Genomic DNA, 19,169 nt, shown 5'->3' with positions numbered 1-19,169 from the left:
TTATAATGGAGAATCAACTCAAAACTGTACATGTAGTAAAACTACATAAACAAGAATTCAATATTGAGATAAACACTCTTTGGCATTAGTGAAACTTAAACAGAACAGTTAGAGGATTGAATACTTTTGTGTTATGCAGATGTTCTCAGGAAGCAAAAATATCTTTTTTTTTTTGAGACGCAATTTCACTCTTGTTGCCTAAGCTGGAGTGCAATGGCACAATCTTGGTTTACCGTAATCTCTGCCTCCCAAGTTCAAACGATTCTTCTGCCTCAGCCTCCTGAGCAGCTGGGGTCACAGGCGCTTACCACCACGCCTGATTATTTTTTTTGTATTTTTAGTAGAAACAGGGTTTTACTGTGTTAGCCAGACTGGTCTGAAACTCCTGATCTCAGGTGATCTACCTGCCTCAGTCTCCCAAAGTGCTGAGGATTACAGGCCTGAGCCACCGCACCTGGCCAGAAAAATACCTTTTAAAAGCTGAGCCTGTTGGTGTACATAAAGGATAATACAGATGTTCCTCTCAACTTAGGATAGGGTTGCATCTCAGTAAACCCATTTTCAAGTTGAAACTATTAAGTGAAAAATGTAGTTAATACACCTACCAGACCCTGTAGTTTAGCCTTGCTTACCCTGCAGGTGCTCAGAACACTTATTAGCCTACAGTTGAGCAGTCATCTAACACAAAACCTGTTTTACAATAAAGTGTTGAATGTCTCATGTAATTTATTGATGTTCTACTGAATTCGAATTACTTTTGCACCATTATTAAGCCAAACCATTGTATGTTTGGGACCATCTGTACTTGTAATTTCTTTACATTGGTGGTAAGTCAAAATATGTTCTTAGAAGCAGTAAAAAATTCATTTAGCATTTTTGCTCTGTACATACACTAAATTAGATGCTGTAATTTTGACAGAATGAAAAATCTGCTTTATTTGGAACAATTGCTTCCTGTCCTTGACTGTCAGCCTCACTCTTGGACTTTGCTATTGTGACATCCCATGAGGTTTACAGTATAACCCTGCTGTAGGTTTTGACTTTGCACTGTGTACCAAAATGAAACTGCTTATTTAGGAGAATAAAAATCTCTTGGGTTGGACTAAACAGAAAGTGTCTTTTTCTATTGTGTTTCAGTTATGGATTCCGGATATCATTGAAACCTGTATTGGAGCGATTTATTACAACATTAAAATAGTATTGCGTTCTCATAGTTGGCAAGAGGAAGCTTGCTTTGAAGTCTCACATGTATTAAATGTTTTTCTTCCCAGACTCAAAATTCACTTTAACTCCAAATTGTCTCAATTTTAAAACTTTTGATAAAGAAACTTGGCCTGAAATACAGTGATACGATATTAGACGATGCTATTGTTTGTTATTTCCTCATTTTGTTTTTGCTTCTGAAGCATGTCTAAAATGAGGTAACAGGTCAGAAACTATTTTCTCTGTATTTTACCTTACCCTCCATCTACCTGTTTCCCTTTCTTGTTCTACTCTTGGTATTTCTTCCATATTGAAATTCACTTTGTTCACAATTATTTAAATGAAAAACCTCAACTCGGGTTTTGGGAACCTTTAGTGAGACTAGATTTGTATACATCCTAAAGGAATCACTTTTAAGTAAGTTTTGTATGTTTTTATCTTGATTCTTCTGGATTCATCTTGATTCAAATTAGGTGGCTGGCATTTAAAAAAGAAAGTTGCATTTCTAAATGTAGATTTGTTTAAAAATAAAGTGGCTTGGGGTTCTTTTGTTGGTTTTTTTTTTTTGCTGTGTCGAATATAAGGGAAAAAAGTTGATTTGAGAGTATTTGGTGAGAATGTGATAACATTGTGTTAATGATACACATAAAGCTGTTAAACTTAGGATTTTCTAATAACTACTGAAGTTCTGTTTAACAAAAACAGAGCCAGCCTTTCCAATTACTTCCTGTTTGACTATTCTCATGAAATAAATGGTTACCATACTTCACTTGCCACATTCTATCATAAAAGTGATTGAATATATTAAATCAGGCAGTAGATACTAGGTAAATAACTTGACTTTGGTGAAAGAAATAGAAATGACATTGGTAAGAAACAAATTTTTAGTTTCCAAGTTGTATGTCCCTGGAAAGAACTCTTTTAGCTGCTGCCAGAACTGTTCATACAGGTCTCTCTAGCTGGTTTATAATCATTCTCCCAAAAATTATACAGTAATAAATCTTAAACACCCAGAGCATCTGTCTGTAATTTTGTTTTTGGCACTGGAGCACCAGCCAGAGTAAAATGACTCTACCAGTATATCAGCTGTTACACAGAAGTATTTTGTACTCTTTTGCCACCAATATCTTTTGACTCTTAGGTGTTCCATTATGTATTATGTGTAATTACATGATATATTGTGACTTATTAGTGATGATTACAGTCATTCCTAGAGTTGAGTAGATTGGCTCCCATTGCTTGTGTTGCTGACATCTGGGCAATAACTCAAGGAGGTGAATGAGAGAGGTTGACTCAAATAAGCTTAATGTTTATAACTAGTTTTTTCTTACTGTCTCTCATTTCCTTAACTCCCCTAACCCTACCAGAACCACAGCAACAGCAATGCAGATTGAGGAACTATGAATGAAATTTTTGGGGGTGGGTAGGTCTTTAAAAACAAAATGCAGGCTATAGTTATCTATTGACTGTGTTATAAAACAGCTCTTGGGCGCTTCATTCATCAATATTGTCCTTTGAAAATAATCTATTCTTTTCCAAATTACTTAGGTTTTGTTTGGTTTTGTGTTAATCTTCTAGATTGTAGAAGGCATGAAACTAAAAAAGTGGAGTATTGAAAATGTTTCCTTCGGTTCTGGTGGAGCTTTGCTACAGAAGTTAACAAGAGATCTCTTGAATTGTTCCTTCAAGTGTAGTTATGTTGTAACCAATGGCCTTGGGGTATGTCACCTTTTACTTCTGTGTTAGTACCTTCCTCATGTATCTAGGTAGAATACGTAATTTGACAAATTGTCAAAGATTGATGTGGCCCTGGACAGTTAATATGTTGTTGGGTACTACTGACCTTAACTCAGAAACAATGAAAGAAGGGAGATATTAGGTATAATAGACCTAAGGAGACAGAGATTTGGAAAAAGCAAGAACAATAAGGAGAAAGATGATTTAAGAGAGATAATATAGGTCAGTCATTTTCCACTGCCTCCATTTATACCTTTGAATCAAAAAGTAATATTTGAGTGGAAATGTCAGCTCACCTAACCATCATATATTAAAGACAAGCAAGTATGTATCACTGACCAAACTGTTTTAGGAAGGTGGAATATGTGGTTTGGATTGTTGTATCACAGTTGTTCCAGTAGCCATAGAACAGTTAGGCAACTGAACAACAACCCCCCTCACTTCTTTTTAATGTCTTGAGAGCTGGAGACTTTATAGAGCAAGGGACCAAGACAGAAGGATGCTAAGAACTCCTGAGAACACCTGAGTTAATTCCCTGCTTTACTCTTTAATCTTTCTTTGGAGAGTTCTGGGATTGACTCATTTGTTGCTGCTTGTTCCATTGCCACTTATTTCTATTGCTTTTCTGCCTATCTTTCTGATGCAGAAAACTCTGCTCTCTTCAGGTTCTCTAAGTCTTTTGCTTCTGACAATAACAAGGTAACAGTAAAGTACGAAAAGAGGGGTACATTATGAAATAGGAAAGCCTTTACCTTAGTAATATTCTTGTTGCCTCTCCCAAGAAAATGTGTGTGGTTTTGGTGTAGTTGGTATATAGTTGGGCTTTTTTCAACAGCATATATGTGCTATGCTTACTATCAGTTTAAAGGCAGTTTGTAATATAAAAACAAAAAGAGTTACCGTAAGGTTACATGTTGGAATGCTCACAAGACTTCCTACAAATGGCATATTAGGTGTTCTTAAGTGGCAGAAAGGATATCCAAGATGTTATACTTTTTCTTTATTACAAATCACTATCCTTCAAAATAGGTTAAGGTGTTAGGTTTCTAAGAGCCAGATGTGGGTTGGTTCAGTTATACCTATTAAGTGCTTAAAACTTAAATGTAAGTTATTTATATGCTTTTTTGTAAGGGAATGTTGAGACATTTCTGATGATTAGTCTTCTATTTCCCTAACTTTCTTAATTTGGATTTCAGATTAACGTCTTCAAGGACCCAGTTGCTGATCCCAACAAAAGGTCCAAAAAGGGCCGACTATCTTTACATAGGACACCAGCAGGAAATTTTGTTACACTGGAGGAAGGAAAAGGAGACCTTGAGGAATATGGTCATGTATGTATCTATACTGACTGGTTTTTTAAACAATACTAGGTTGGCTCACCAATTTAATAAGAAAGGGGGCTGGACATGGTGGCTCACGCCTATAATGCCAGCACTTTGGGAAGCCAAGGCAGGCAGATCACGAGGTCAGGAATTTGAGACCAGTCTGCCGAACATAGTAAAACCCCATCTCTACTAAAAATACAAAAAAATTGGCTGGGTGTGGTAGTGTGCACCTGTAATCCCAGCTACTTGAGAGGCTGAGGGAAGAGAATCATGTAAACTCAGGAGATGGAGGTTGCAGTGAGCTAATATTGCGCCATTACACTTTAGCCTGGCCGAAAGTGCAAGACTCCATCTCAGAAAAAGAGAGAGAGCGCCAGGCACAGTGGCTCACGCCTGTAATCCCAGCACTTTGGGAGGCCAGGTGGGTGGATCACGAGGTCAAGAGATCGAGACCATCCTGGTCAACAAAAAATTAGCAGGGCATGGTGGCACGTGCCTGTAATCCCAGCTACTCAGGAGGCTGAGGCAGGAGAATTGCCGGAACCCAGGAGGTGGAGGTTGCAGTGAGCCAAGATCAGGCCATTGCACTCCAGCCTGGGTAACAAGAGCGAAACTCTGTCTCAAAAAAAAAAGAGAGAAAAGAGGTTCTTATATTTTTTTGTGGAAGATAAAGTGGTTTTATTATAAAGTGTCCAATTGCTGACCTGGCCTACCAAAATAAGATACAAAACAAGTTTCTAGGTCATAAACATGGGGCCTGTGTAGACATAGGGAGAAATATTTCGTAAGTATAGTGATTGACAGCAAGTTTATACATACTTTATCCAAAAGCAAACTATGTTATCTTAGTAGTGTGAAATGTGAAAACAAGGTGACTTGATCTGGATTACATAATAAATGGTGAAACCTTGATTTAACCAAGTTTTCTGATTCAAGTCAACCAAACTAGAAAAATCTACAGCATGCTAAAGTAGTTCATATGATCGCATGATCTTTAGCATACAAAAGTACATTCATATTCATGAACTCAAGTTATAAAATATTTGGTTTTCAAGCCACTGGATTGAAAAAAACTTTTGACAGAAACTAAACATGAATAATACACCATTACTTCCTATTTTGATTCTTCATACTACGTCACATTTACTGCTTATTACATGTTACTTTTATATTTTTTAAGGTTTTGATCCAGAATTGAAATAACTTTTGTAATCGTTAATGAAAAATATCAACTTTTAGAATTAGATTCCTTTATATAGACTGTTAGGCAATTCTTTGAGTAAGCTTTGTGTAACTTTTGTACCTACTAAGATTTTGGCAGATTTAGTTTATCCCAGATGAGCTAAAGTCACTTCAAACTAAAAGGAAAAACTTAAGTGTGATTTTTAAAAGACACTGATTTTAAGAGTATGTGAATGATACTAGAACATTTGAAATAGTGATCAATTTGTAATCATCTAGGCAATTTAAGAGTAGAAACTAGCATGCTCTTATATTTAAATTTATGAAAGAAAATGCTACAGCTAAAGCACTGGTTTGAAGCAGCACAGTAACAAAAATATTAGATAAAGCCATCTGCACCTCAGTCTTCAGACTACATGGAAAATTGAGATCACTTCTGTGGATTTTTCAGAGAGAAACCAGAAGCAGGTAATTCCGTAGTGAGACAGGAGTGGCTTTACCCAGACCCAAAGGGAATTTAATTTCTTTCATCTGTCTTGCTACTCTGGTATGGATGAGGTGGATTACCTTTATCAGTGACTTTTGGAGTATAAATGAGGTCTTTAACCCACTCACTATGCATTAGTCAAGAACGCAATACCTGTTTGTTTGTTTGTTTCTGTTTGGGGATTGGTTTTGGGTTTTCTTTTTAAGACCCAAATTTAGTGACTAGCAAATTTATTAAACTTGCAGGTTGCTAAGTTTCATCAATGTTGAGTCTGTTGGCCAGTAACAAAGGAAGGTTTACCAGGCTGTTTTGCTGCACAGTCAGAATGATTATCAGTGACAGTCATAGTTCTCCTAGGCACCTAAGCATCTTCCTTCCACTGAGGAAAAAAAAAAAGGTCAGCTAGGTTTCGCTTTCCTTTAAGAAAACCAGTTTAAGAATGGAGTATGTATAGGTCATTTCTTTTCGTAAAAGTTAAATATTTCTACATACCAGGCAACTCGGTGATTTGCCATTTTAGATAGTACCTTGCTCCACTAGTGTTTTTTTCTGCGTCAAGTCAACTCAAAATTTGAACCCCAGTGGCATCTCTGTGTATTTGACTGGTTAGTCTAATTCATCAAATCAGGATTCAAGTATTTTGCTTAATAAAGTAATATAATCATGAAATTTCCATTTATGCAGGATCTTCTCCATACTGTCTTCAAGAATGGCAAGGTGACAAAAAGCTATTCATTTGATGAAGTAAGAAAAAATGCACAGCTGAATATTGAACTGGAAGCAGCACCTCATTAGTCTTTGTTTTATGACTGAGTGTGTGTTGCGTGTGTATGTAATACATAATGTTTATTGTACAGATGTGTGGGGTTTGTGTTCTGTGATACATTACAGCCAAATTATTTGTTGGTTTATGGACATACTGCCCTTTCATTTTTTTTTTCCAGTGTTTAGGTGATCTCAAATTAGGAAATGCACTTACCATGTAAAAGATTAGTGCTAAAGTAAGCTTTTTAGGGCCCTTTGCCAATAGGTAGTTATTCAATCTGGTATTGATCTTTTCGCAAATAACAGAAGTGAGAAACTTTTATATATTACTGATGATCCCATAAAACAGATTTGCATAAAATTATCATGATTGCTTTATGTTTATATTTAACTTGTATTTTTGTACAAACAAGATTGTGTAAGATATATTTAAAGTTTCAGTGATTTAACAGTCTTTCCAACTTTTCATGATTTTTATGAGCACAGACTTTCAAGAAGATACTTGAAAATAAATTACATTGCCTTTTGTCCATTAATCAGCAAATAAAACATGGCCTTAACAAAGTTGTTTGTGTTATTGTACGATTTGAAAATTATGTCAGAACATACATACCCGATAGAATTACTAACCTCACTGCCCCTTGTAGAATATGTATTAATTCATTCTACATTAAAGAAAATAATGGTTCTTACTGGAATGTCTAGGCACTGTACAGTTATTATATATCTTGGTTGTTGTATTGTACCAGTGAAATGCCAAATTTGAAAGGCCTGTACTGCAATTTTATATGTCAGAGATTGCCTGTGGCTCTAATATGCACCTCAAGATTTTAAGGAGATAATGTTTTTAGAGAGAATTTCTGCTTCCACTATAGAATATATGCCTAAATGTAAAATACTGACAAAAGGTGGAAGTAGTGTATTTTAAAGTAATTACACTTCTGAATTTATTTTTCATATTCTATAGTTGGTATGACTTAAATGAATTGCTGGAATGGGTAGTGAGTATACTTATTTTAAATGTTTTGATTCTATTTTTTATTAAGTTTTTAAAAAATTAAATTGAATATTAAATTGTATGGACATCATTTATTAATTTTAAACTGAATCCCCTCAATAAATACTGAAGCGCATTCTTAAATGAAGATAAATTATCTCCAGTGAAAAGCATGACGTGTTTCAATAGAAGAATCTTAACTAAAAGCAGAAAGTTGGCTAAATTCAAAAAGTGCTTAACATCAAAATATGCTGGTGTGATTAGCCACTAGATTCTGAATCAGACATCACATCTGACTGGAGACCAGTTTCTTTCAAATGATTCTTTTACATATGTACATCTGTTCTTCTGAGGCACTGGTTGGCCAGCTATGGCCCAAAGGCCAAATTTGAATTCCACTTTTTTTAAATGGACATTGTCTATGGTTGCTTTCCCACTACACCAGCCGAAGGTAACAGCTGCAATGGAAGCCAAATGATTCACAGAGGCCAAAATGTTCATTAACTTCCCTTTACACAAAATCACACAAAAAGTTTCCTGATCTCTGTTCTAAGAAAAGGAGTGTGCCTTGCATTCAAAGGGAAATGTTGGTTTCTAGGGAAGGGAGGAAGCGAAATTAATTGGTATGGAATTTTCCTCTTTTGTCCTTTATTTTTTCTCATTTAAGAATCTGATACTGGAAGACTGATTTAGAAAAGTTTTAACATGACATTAAATGTGAAATTTTAAAAGTTGAAAAGCCATAAATGTTTTAAATAGGACGTGAGAAAATGTTTTATCACTAGAATAATATAATTAGAAGTGAGTTGTCTTTATTAAATTTTTTTGTAAGTGGTATTAGAATATGTTTTCCAGATGATTCCCTAAACATTAAGTGAGAACAATAAGCATTACTTTTAGTAAGAGTCTTCTGTAATCCATGGTAGAAAATAATTTTTAAATGATTCTTTAATGTATTTGAGTAAAGATGAGTAGAATTAAAAAGAACACACATTTCTTCACAAAACGTGCTAAGGGGCCTGTAGAGAATCAAAAGAAGCTATTACCAATAATAGTTTTAATAATCACCCATAATTTTGTATTTAACCTGTTTCAACATTGAAATTATACTACAGACAGTATTCTCTGCATTCTGTGAATTTCAGCAGCTTCAGAATAGTTTAATTTTGAAACTTGCAGTGAAAAAAAGCTGTCCATTTGTTCACAACCATAAATCAGGAGATGGAGATTAATTCTGTTGGTTCTTAGTCACTTGGAACTGATTACTTTTTTCTGTCACTTAGCACTTGGTATTTGGCCATCTCCATTCTGAGCACCAAATGGTTAACACAAATGTCAAATAGAATTCTGCTGTGTGTCACCCCTTAAATCAGCCTAACTCTTCCAGACAAAAGCAAATAGCATTTATGGATTTAAGTCATAAGATTTTCAACTGACATTAACTAATCTGCCTTTATTCATTATATGGTCAAGTATTTATATTTTAAATAGGAGGTAGGATTTCTGTGTTAAGACTTATTTGTACCCTATAATTAGAATTGTTTTTATGAGTATCCCTTATTTTCCCTTCTTAAATTGTTAATCATACAATTTTTGTAATGAAATCTATCTTGGAAAATTAGAAAAATGGCAAGGTATTTATTGTTCTGTTTGCCATAATTTAGAACTCACACTTAAGTATTTTGTAGTTTTACATTCCTTTTTAACTCATTCAGTGGAGAATGTCAGCTTTTCTCCCAAGTTGTATGTTAAGTCTATTCTAATATGTACTCAACATCAAGTTATAAACATGTAATAAACATGGAAATAAAGTTTAGCTCTATTAGTGAAGTGTTAAATTTGTGCGCTTCAAGTAATGCCATTTCCAGACCTACCTTTTTTAGGTATTCCTCCAGTTCAAAGAATTAGAAGATAAGAGAAGGGGAAGTGTCAACGTTGACTCCTCTTTTCTGCTTTGTGCAACTATATGGATGACAGTGTCTCTTACTCAGGAAGAACACTGGAGGGACACCAGATCTGGTAGGAAAGAGCAGGATTCCTATGTGAAGGCTTGAGATGCCTTTGAAACATCTAAATACAGGTGTTAAGTAGGTATTTGATGATAAAGGTTTACGGACAGAAGCGCTTCAAGGTATACATCATTGGAAGCACACAGTAAAGGATACTTGTATAGGAAGAGTATAGAGCAGGAGTTGACAGATGGAGGCCATGGATCAAATCCAGCCCACCATCAGTTTTTGTAAATAATTTTCTTGGAACATGGCCACACCCATTTAGTTATTGGGCTATTTTCATGCCACAGTGGCAACACCGATTAGTTGTAACAGATAAATTATGGCTGCAAAAATTACTGTGAGGCCCTTTACAGGAAGTGTGCTGATCTCTGCCACAGAGTATAAAGAGAATCTAGGGATAAACTGTAAGTAACTCTTGAAGCTTAAGTGGCAGAACGTGAGCAGACCAAGGAGAATGACAAGCATAGCTAAAGAGATGAAAGTTCCAACCAGAAGGAGTAAAGTCACAAAAGCCAAAGGAAACATTTTTCAGCTCAGGTGTTGAATGCTGCTGAGAGACCAAATAGGATGAAGTATTTAAAGCAGCTACTGGATTTAGCCACCTGAAGGTAATTAGTACCTTAGACACGTTCCCTTCCAGCTGGTAGAAGAGGCTGATTTCTGAAAGAAGCTCCCCTATATACCTCTTGGAATGTGGGATGTGAAAAGGGAGAAGAGAATGATGCAATAGTACTTTCTCCTGGTTGTGTCCTTATCTCTGAAAACGGTCCAGGAAAGAGGGAGGAGTCGAAAATAAAAGCAAAAAGATCAGTGATGATTTGGGGTTCTAGAGAAGGTGGTGAAAGATAGGATCCAAAGCACTGGTAGGTATTGGCCTTAAATGGTAGGGCTGGCTGCCTTCTATTCTAGAAGAAAGGAGAAGATGGGAGCTGGTGTGTGCTTTGCTTTCCTCTGAAGTCAGAGACCAGATTCCACTTGTAGGTGGTTTATCAAGTTATAAGCATGTAATAAACATGGAAATAAAGTTTACCACAGAGAATGTTCACCACAGAGAAGCGCTATGCTTCATGGTTAGCAGCAGAATTCGGTTAGGAACACAGTTATCCTGACCTGCTTCATGTATTTTTTAAAATTCTGTAATTGGCTACTGAGCTGTCACTTCTTTGACATAAATTAGGGAATGCATTTTGTAATTTTTATAAAGATGGATTCACGATCTTGCTTACAAACTCTCTAGAATTGGCTACACATTTTAATTGATGAGGTCTTTCTGACTAGCCAGAGGAGTTCTTCCGGGTCTCTGAGCCCTCACTTTCTAACCCTTCCTCTTCAGCTAACAAACGTGTTCCTTTTTCTCACACCCCTTTTAAAGAACTTCCTTGATAACACCAGCTCTAGGCTCCCTTCTCCCATTTACATCAGGCTTCTCTTCGTTTACTGCCTCACCTCCCATTCAGTCATCTCCCGTCTGGTTCTCATCCCTTATTCGGTAAAACAGTGACCTGCTAATTGCCAAATGAATAAATTTAGTTATTATATTATCTGAGGGCTCTCCTGCATTAGCCACTACTACTAAATCATTTCTTCTTTCTTCTATGTTGTTCTTGGGTGTTCTAATCCCTATGACTGTCCCTTCTCTTTGTCTCTTCACACACTTTTAAATGTTGGCACATCCCATTTATCTCCATGTTCATCTTGGCTGATGTCAGCCATTCATGTGCTCTCAGCTATGAACTATCTACTACAGCCTCCATGCATTTATGTCTCCAGCCCAGACCTAAATCATTCTACCTGTCAGTAATACATTTCCACTCAGATGCAACAAGTTCAAGCTTATCATATTCCCCCAGAACTTATAATATTTATTTTTAGTCTGATTTATTTTGATTCTGGCTAATTTGGCAGCTAAGCCAGCCCCCAACATGAAATTTCCCTCTCCCTTACCCTACACATTTAATCAGCCACATAATTCTATTGATTTACCTACTAAATACCGTTGTAATCTGTGTCTTCTCTCCGACTCTTATTTCAGGCTCTCAAATTTCTTCCTGAAGTGCAGGCTGAGCATCCCAGATCCAAAATCTGAAATGCTCCGAAACGGAATTAAGTCTGGAATGCCTACATGACATTCAAAGGAAATGTCCTTTGAAGCATTTTGGAGTTCAGATTTTCAAATTAGGGATGCTCAGCCAGTAAGTAAATGCAAATATTCCAAAATCTGAAATCCAAAACACTTCTGGTCTCAAGCATTTAAGAAAGGGATACTTAACTTGTAATACAGAAATTATCTAGTTAGTTTTTCTAATTCCAATCCAGCCTCCCTCCACTCTGCTCCCAGAGTATTCTAACAAAATCAGAGTGAGTCCCCTGCTGAAAGCACCTCAGTGTTCCTTTAGCCTGCAGGATGCTGCTCAGAATCCAGCCTGACCCTCCCTGATGATGCCTGTGCTGCGTGTACAGCCTCATGTCCACTCCTCATTTCCTGTCCAGCATCACTGACTTGCTTTACCTTAGGACACACACATGCACCCACACTCTATACCATTTTCTACATTTCTCTGCTTTTGTGTATTCTGACCCCTCAGCCAGGAAAGCCTTCCTTGTAGGTGGTACTTATTTTAAGTGACATTGCCTTAAGGTGGACTCATTTTAAGTGATAACACCTCCAAGAGACCTTGAACAACTCACCTGCCATCCCCACCTCACATGCCCTTCCTCTGGCTTCTGTAGGTGCTGAACGTATTTCTAAATTAGCACTTAAAATCCATAGGTCAGTGTCCTATATGAGACATTCATCTATATCTCCATCAGCACATAGTAGACATTGAAATGTCTGCCGAGTAAATGAATGTCATTAAGATAAACACTTTTAAGGTGTTTTGATAACTTCTCTGTAATACTAGTATCCTGAACATGTTAGTGTTTTTTAAAAATGAAACATTTTTTGACATTTTTAATTTTTTTTTAAAGTGGACAACTTTTTAAAAATATTCACATATTACTATCTTTTTTAATTCTTAAATTCATGAAGTATAGTTTAGGTGTTTCAACAAAACATATTAGAAAGCTATGGTATAAAGAAATTATTTGCCTCCGGTTACCTTGTATGTAGTTCAGTAGTTCATAACTTTTCTTGGGTCTTAGGTTTCTGAGAATTTGATGAGAGCTGTGGACTCTCCTATTAGAAAAATTCTCACTTGTGAATAAGCAAACTTGCATAAAATTTGAGGAGGTTCATTTCACAGTCACCACATTGAGAACTCTAAGTTAATTACAGAGCAGAGACTAGATTTCAGGGCTGTTTCTAGCAAATGTTCCTCCCTCTGTTTGAACTTCTAGTAGTGCTCTTAGTAATTTTAAGGTTTTAATTATCTTAAATTGTTTTTGGAACAATTTTAAGGTTTTAATTACCTTAAACTGTTTTTGGAACAAGTCAACATAAATATAATTTTAATTCCACTTAAAGCTTCTACAGACCACTGATGCAGATTCCAAAATTAGTGGCTCTTTTAAATGCCTTTTTTTGTAGGTGGAGAAACAAGCTTAGGAAGTGAAATTAAGAAATCTGGCTATGTGATGAGAGAAGATGAAGAATAAAACCCAGGAATCTTCTGTACAAACTAGCAACACCAAGCTTTTGACAAAAATTTTCTCTGTATTTTTATAACTAGAAGATTCTCTTTCTTAAAACTAGAAAATTCTGTTTCCAGAAATATAAACAAGCTAGGTCAAATCCAAATGAAAATAGGACTCCAAGAGGTAACCAAGCATTGAAGGTGCTTTTGCCCTAGAGTATTTACCAAACCTGGGGACTATGAGCTTCACTTTTTAGTGCCTGAAAGGACATGATAAACAAAATCAAAGATCCTCCTGCCATAAAGCAGGTCTCCAAAGGGCTCCACTTCAGGATGAGGCTGAATCAGTGGTGCTCTATCCCCACACCCCTAAGGAACTCCAAGAAAAGTTGCTTTAGCTTGAGCAAACCAAGAAAATGTAAGAAATGGGCATTGCAAGCTGGCCCTTGCAGTCCAAATTCACCTCACCTAAATATTACAGAAACTTTAAACTATTGCTCAAGAAAAATGTAAGAAATGGACATTGCAAGCTGGCCCTTGCAGTCCAAATTCACCTCACCTAAATATTACAGAAACCTTAAATTATTGCTCAAGCAAAATGTAAGAAATGGACATTGCAAGCTGGCCCTTGCAGTCCAAATTCACCTCCCCTATATATTACAGAAACCGTAAACTATAACCTTAAACTGGACTGGCAAGAGTCCAGAGTTCCCTAACTGCATGACAGAAGAAAATGCAAATTCTCCCTGAAGGGATACTTTCATCCTATGCCTCAAAGAATTCCCAAAATAATGTTCTAAGGAAAACCAACAGTTTACAAAATAACTAATCACATAGGCAACAAGACGCCATGAATGAGGACAGCAGAAAAATCATTCACAAGGAGTTCAGATACTGAAATTATGAAACATTAAATAATTGTGCTGTGTGTGTGTGTGTGTATATATATATATATATATATATATATATATATATTTTAATGAGAGCAGGTGCTGTGGGTCTTAACACAGCAGGTGGCCTGTAATCTTTACACTTTGGGAGGCCAAGGCAGGAGGATCACTTGAGGTCAGGAGTTCAAGGCCAACCTGCTAACATGGTGAGACCCTGACTCTACTAAAAATACAAAAAATTAGCCAGATGTGGTGGTGCACATCTGTAATCCCAGCTACTCAAGAGGCTGAAGCAGGAGAGTCACTTGAACCCAGGAGGCAGAGGTTGCAATGAACCAAGATTGCACCACTGCACTTCAGCCTGGGGAACACAGTGAGACTCTGCCTCAAAAAAAAAAAAAAAAAAAAAAAAGATGAAGAAAAATGAAGTATACACTTAAATATCTATCTGCAGCTAATAGGAAAATTTTTTAAAGGCCTTACAAATTTGCTACAGGGATTAATAGAACTCATGAAAATAAAAAATTGAGTAACTGAAATTAACAACCAGATTAGACAGCTATAAAGGGCACCAATGACTTGGAAGGCAGGTCAGAAGAAATTCAGAATGCAACACAAAACAAATGGAATGAAAGTTAAGCAACATGAAACAGTGAGAAGGCCTCATATGTCAAATCAGAGCAATGGAACAAGAGGAAAGAGAACGTGGAGTAGAGGCTATATTTTTAAGAGAGAGGGGTTATGGGTTTACCTGAACTGATGAGAAGCAACAATCTAAAGATTAAAGCTCAGTGAATCCCAAGCAAGATAAATTAAGTCCAGACACATTATAGTGAAACTCCAAATCACAAGTAACAAAGAAAGCATCCTAAAAGCAGCCAGAGAGGGGAAAAAAAAGATTGTAATCTAAGGAAGGAGACTGACTGCTCAACTCTCAATAGCAACAGCCAGAAGACAGTGCAATGTCCCAAAAAGAAATAACTGCCAGCAGGGAAGCCTGTTTGATGAAATAAAGACACCTTCAGATCACCTCAACCTCAAAGTTTGACACTAGCATGCTGTCACTGAAGGGAATTCTAAAGGATGAAGAAATAAAGAGCAAAGTACTAAGTATGTAGGAGCAAACTAAAACATTGGGAAACAATGTCTCATGGATTCAAATTAAACAACATTTAAAATATACAAAGGTAGCATTTAGTAGAAGCAGGGCAAATTGAATTACAAGTGTTCCGAGACATGAACTGTCAGGAGGAAGTTACAGTGATTAATTTTACTCTATTGCACTAGTAGACATAGAAATGAAGTATATTACTTTCAAACTAACAGGAAAAGGTGGTGCGATGGTTAAAATACTTGAAAATAAAATGAGAGACAAAAAAACAGTTGGGACAAATACCAAAAAAATATAATGATACACAAATTCTGTACACCTAATGTAAATGATCCATATATCACACACAAAATCAGTTAAAAGAAATTTTAAAATTTATTTGCTACTTACAAGAGACACATCTAAACCAAGATGCAAAAAGGTTGGAAATATTTTTAAATGAGCAATTTACTAGAAATCATTGCTGCCATTTTCCTTTCAGTCAGATGACTTGTTTGCTCAGGGTTTCTGACCAGGGCTGGCTGAAACAACACGTTGTATCACTGGGCTCCAGAACAGTATGCCAACAACGTGTGGCACTCTAAAGGGACAGAGCATTCCAGCATCGTGCTGTGGCTTTATTTACCAAGCTTTTGGGATAATATGTGCCTTGGGCAAAGAGCTCTCTGTCTGCCCTCAGATGATAATGCTGCCCAGGATGTCACATTTAGAACTGTCAGAGAACTGTTCAGCTCAGGGAAAGATACATTCTGAGAAATAGCACCTGCTGTGGAGTGTTCCAGTTTTTATATTTTTCACACCCATTCTCTGTATCTTTTATCAGGGTTTAGGTGCTTTATGTTTTGTATCAGTAAGTGGAAGGGGGGGGGATCAGAATTACCTGTGGGGCTTTTCTGAACCACATACACTTACTCCTGAAAATCAGATAGACACCAGGATATATGACTGTGCAAAGGACCTGTGTAGTTCAGATAAACCACCAGAGAATGTTTAAAAACATATCATCTCCAGTAGACAACCACTGCTGTATATAAACCACTACCCAAATATGGATACAAGACTTTATCCCTAAGTGCTTTCTAAACCGTATGACCGCCATTCTAAACTTCATTAGTAGTGTTCTCCCTTCTGCTAGCAAGGCACAATGGATGGCCAAGAATGGCTCTGTGAGGTTTATACAACTTGTCATCGCCCTTTCCAGGGGAAGGAAAGGTCTCTGTATTTTTCCTACAGGAGCAAAAAGAATGACTAAGCTCTGGGAAAAGGACACATGTGTAAATCATGTCCAGGCTCTGCAAATTCATTAACCTGTCCAAACACTTTACAATATGCATGTATTTTATTATCAAAAAATGACACCAAGCATTTTCTGTAAACAAAACCACAAATTTCATCTTGTAAGTCAGACGTTGGGGTGTCCAGGACTCTCAGAAATGAAGGGGTTTTTCCAATCCTGGAGTGAGCAAGAAGAGCTTTCTGCTATTGAAGACCACTGGCCCATTGAAAAAACAGAGGGCCACCGAACCAAAAAGCAATTGAATTTAGCATTTGTGTGTGAATATGTGTATGTATATGTATGACTGTGTATGTATGGGTGTAGCCATAGGTGTGTATGTAGAAGAGAGAGAAAAGCCTCATTCTTTCTCAACTAGTTTTTGAACTAGGAGCAGAGAATAAAACAATGATATCTAGCACAAACAGTTTAAAAGCATATTGTAATTCCCTATTATGCCAAAGGACACTTAAAATCTTTTTTTCTTGAGATGGAATCTCTCTCTCTTGCCCAGGCTGGAGTACAGTGGTGCCATCTCAGCTCACTGCAACCTCCACCTCCTGGGTTCCAGCTATTCTCCTGCCTCAACCTCCCAAGGTAGCTGGGATTACAAGCATGTGCCACCACTCCAGGCTAATTTTTGTATTTTTAGTAGAGATGAAGTTTCACTATGTTGGCCACACTGGTCTCAAACTCCTGACCTCAGGTGATGTACCTGCCTTGGGTCCCCAAAGTGCTGGGATTACAGGTGTGAGCCACTGCACCTGACCTAAAATCTTGATAGGCAAAAATGTTAACTCACTGGATAAAATTATTTATTTGGCAGGCCCTTATTGGTTTCTACCACTAAACACTGTGAGGGCAGGAAGAATGCCTAACCTATTCAACTGTGTATTCCCAGGGCCTGAGCACAGGCCTGGTCCGTGGTGGACACTCAGCAGTTATGTGTTGAGTAGAGGAAGTTTCATAAACCTACAAGCCTCCTTTCTACCTCTTGCCACCCCCCCACTGTCAAGCTACATATCATTCTCCACCCGCTTCTACACCATACCTCCACCTCCTTATTACATGGAGTCAAACGCTGGTGTTTTTATGGCCAAAAGTGATCAGTAGGAACTGACCAATGATTTAAGCAGCTCTCAGTCATCTGCACCTTGTTAGGAATTCTGGACTAACATTTCCATCTGCTTTACCCAGAAAAGGTTCAAATAAATTATTCCCCTGACAGGCCTTCAAAACTGCTACAAGCAGCACGAAGCTGTCTTCAGGAATTTACCATTTAGAAGGCCTGAATTTCAAGCATTCAGAACTCCCTCAACAAAAGCTCTCATCCTCCAGACCACAATTTTTGTTTTGACTTTTTTGACCACAAGCCTCAGTAAGAAACATGGTTCACATTGCACCCGGGACACACACACACACACACACACACACACACACACACACGTGTATCAGTGACACTCCTTGTGCCATGCAATCTGCTATTGCTAGATCTGTTCTGTGCAGTTCTATTCTACCTATTCTATTTTTTTTCTTAATGCTGGTTTCAACTCACAAAATTGACTGCTTGAATCACTGATGGTTATGACCTGCAGTCCAAAAACCCTGACCTAAATTGATTTAGTATAGCATCACCCACCTTGGTCTCATATTCACAAGATCATAGCTCTTCGAGCTAGTGCCTAAGCCGAACTTAGGGGCTCCAGCTACTACCATGGCTTCAGAAAGAGGTGAATCAACTGACTTGCTCTCTGTGCCATTTCCTAGGTAAAGAAAGATAGATTAGAAGGAAAAGAAATTTTATGTGCCAACCATGTGCCAGGTGGGCATGCGAGGTTTTTTTATGAATGGCCTCCCTTAATCCCCTCAACAACTACCTATGGTAAGCATCATCCCCACACTGCAGATGAAAAAAAGGATGAGTACAGAAGTACAGGAGCATGCCTAAGACCACACGGCTAGTAAGGAACAAAAATTTCCATCAGGGATGTCCAACTCCATAGACCCACCCACTCTCCTCCTCCTGACTGTTGCACCAACTATGTGGGAAAGAGTGCTTCCCTCTTGACTCTCCTTGTGTCTGTCCACCTCTAACATCTCACTCCAGATCTGGTTTTCTTGTCACTTCCTCCAGGAAGGTCCCTCCAAGCCATGTTTGTCAACCTCTAGACATGCAGGTAACACTGTATTTTTTCTACGAGGTTTTGCAGCGTTTGGTCATTGTGTGTGCAGCATGCGCACAGTATCAAGTGCACATGAGTGTGTGTGTGAATATCTAAGTGTCTATTGCCCTTCTGTTGCCAAAATCACATGCAGGCTTTCAGTAAATAGGTACCTGCAGTTCTGGGGGCTGTATATCAGGCTTCATGATTCCCTTTTCTGGTGCCTCATCTGACCCAACCATGGGAGAATGACTAGCTAGAGCATGTTCAGCTATTTTTAGTTTTCTCAGTCACTAACCTAGACTATTCACTGAGGAGGCAGAAGGAATTGGAAAGGAAGGGCTGTATCAGCCCCATCCAAACCACTTCTAGGCAGCTGACAGCCTGCAGCTTTGGAGCAAGGGCTGAAAATTAAAAACCATGTGGGCAGAGCTTTCCAGGTGGGGA

The 19,169-nt window shown here is 37.6% G+C and overlaps 1 protein-coding gene and 1 long non-coding RNA gene across 3 annotated transcripts in view; one reads left to right on the top strand and one right to left on the bottom strand.

Annotated features, from left to right (window-relative positions):
- NAMPT (nicotinamide phosphoribosyltransferase) overlaps positions 1-9,512 on the top strand; it is a 39,892-nt gene extending 30,380 nt beyond the window's left edge. For both annotated transcript variants that reach the window (XM_002751724.5, XM_078343125.1), the window contains exons 9-11: positions 2,782-2,922; positions 4,137-4,271; positions 6,619-9,512. In XM_002751724.5, coding sequence (XP_002751770.1) covers positions 2,782-2,922; positions 4,137-4,271; positions 6,619-6,729 — 387 coding nt within the window. In that variant the 3' untranslated portion in view covers positions 6,730-9,512. The remainder of the gene's footprint in view (positions 1-2,781; positions 2,923-4,136; positions 4,272-6,618) is intronic.
- The window catches only part of LOC144578394 (uncharacterized), a 132,221-nt gene that overhangs the window by 8,007 nt on the left and 105,045 nt on the right, over positions 1-19,169 (bottom strand). The window lies entirely within an intron of this gene.

This window comes from Callithrix jacchus, chromosome 11 (assembly GCF_049354715.1).
Source record: "Callithrix jacchus isolate 240 chromosome 11, calJac240_pri, whole genome shotgun sequence".
NCBI classification, from domain to species: Eukaryota; Metazoa; Chordata; class Mammalia; order Primates; family Cebidae; genus Callithrix; species Callithrix jacchus.
This window is presented reverse-complemented; position numbering and strand designations above follow the sequence as displayed.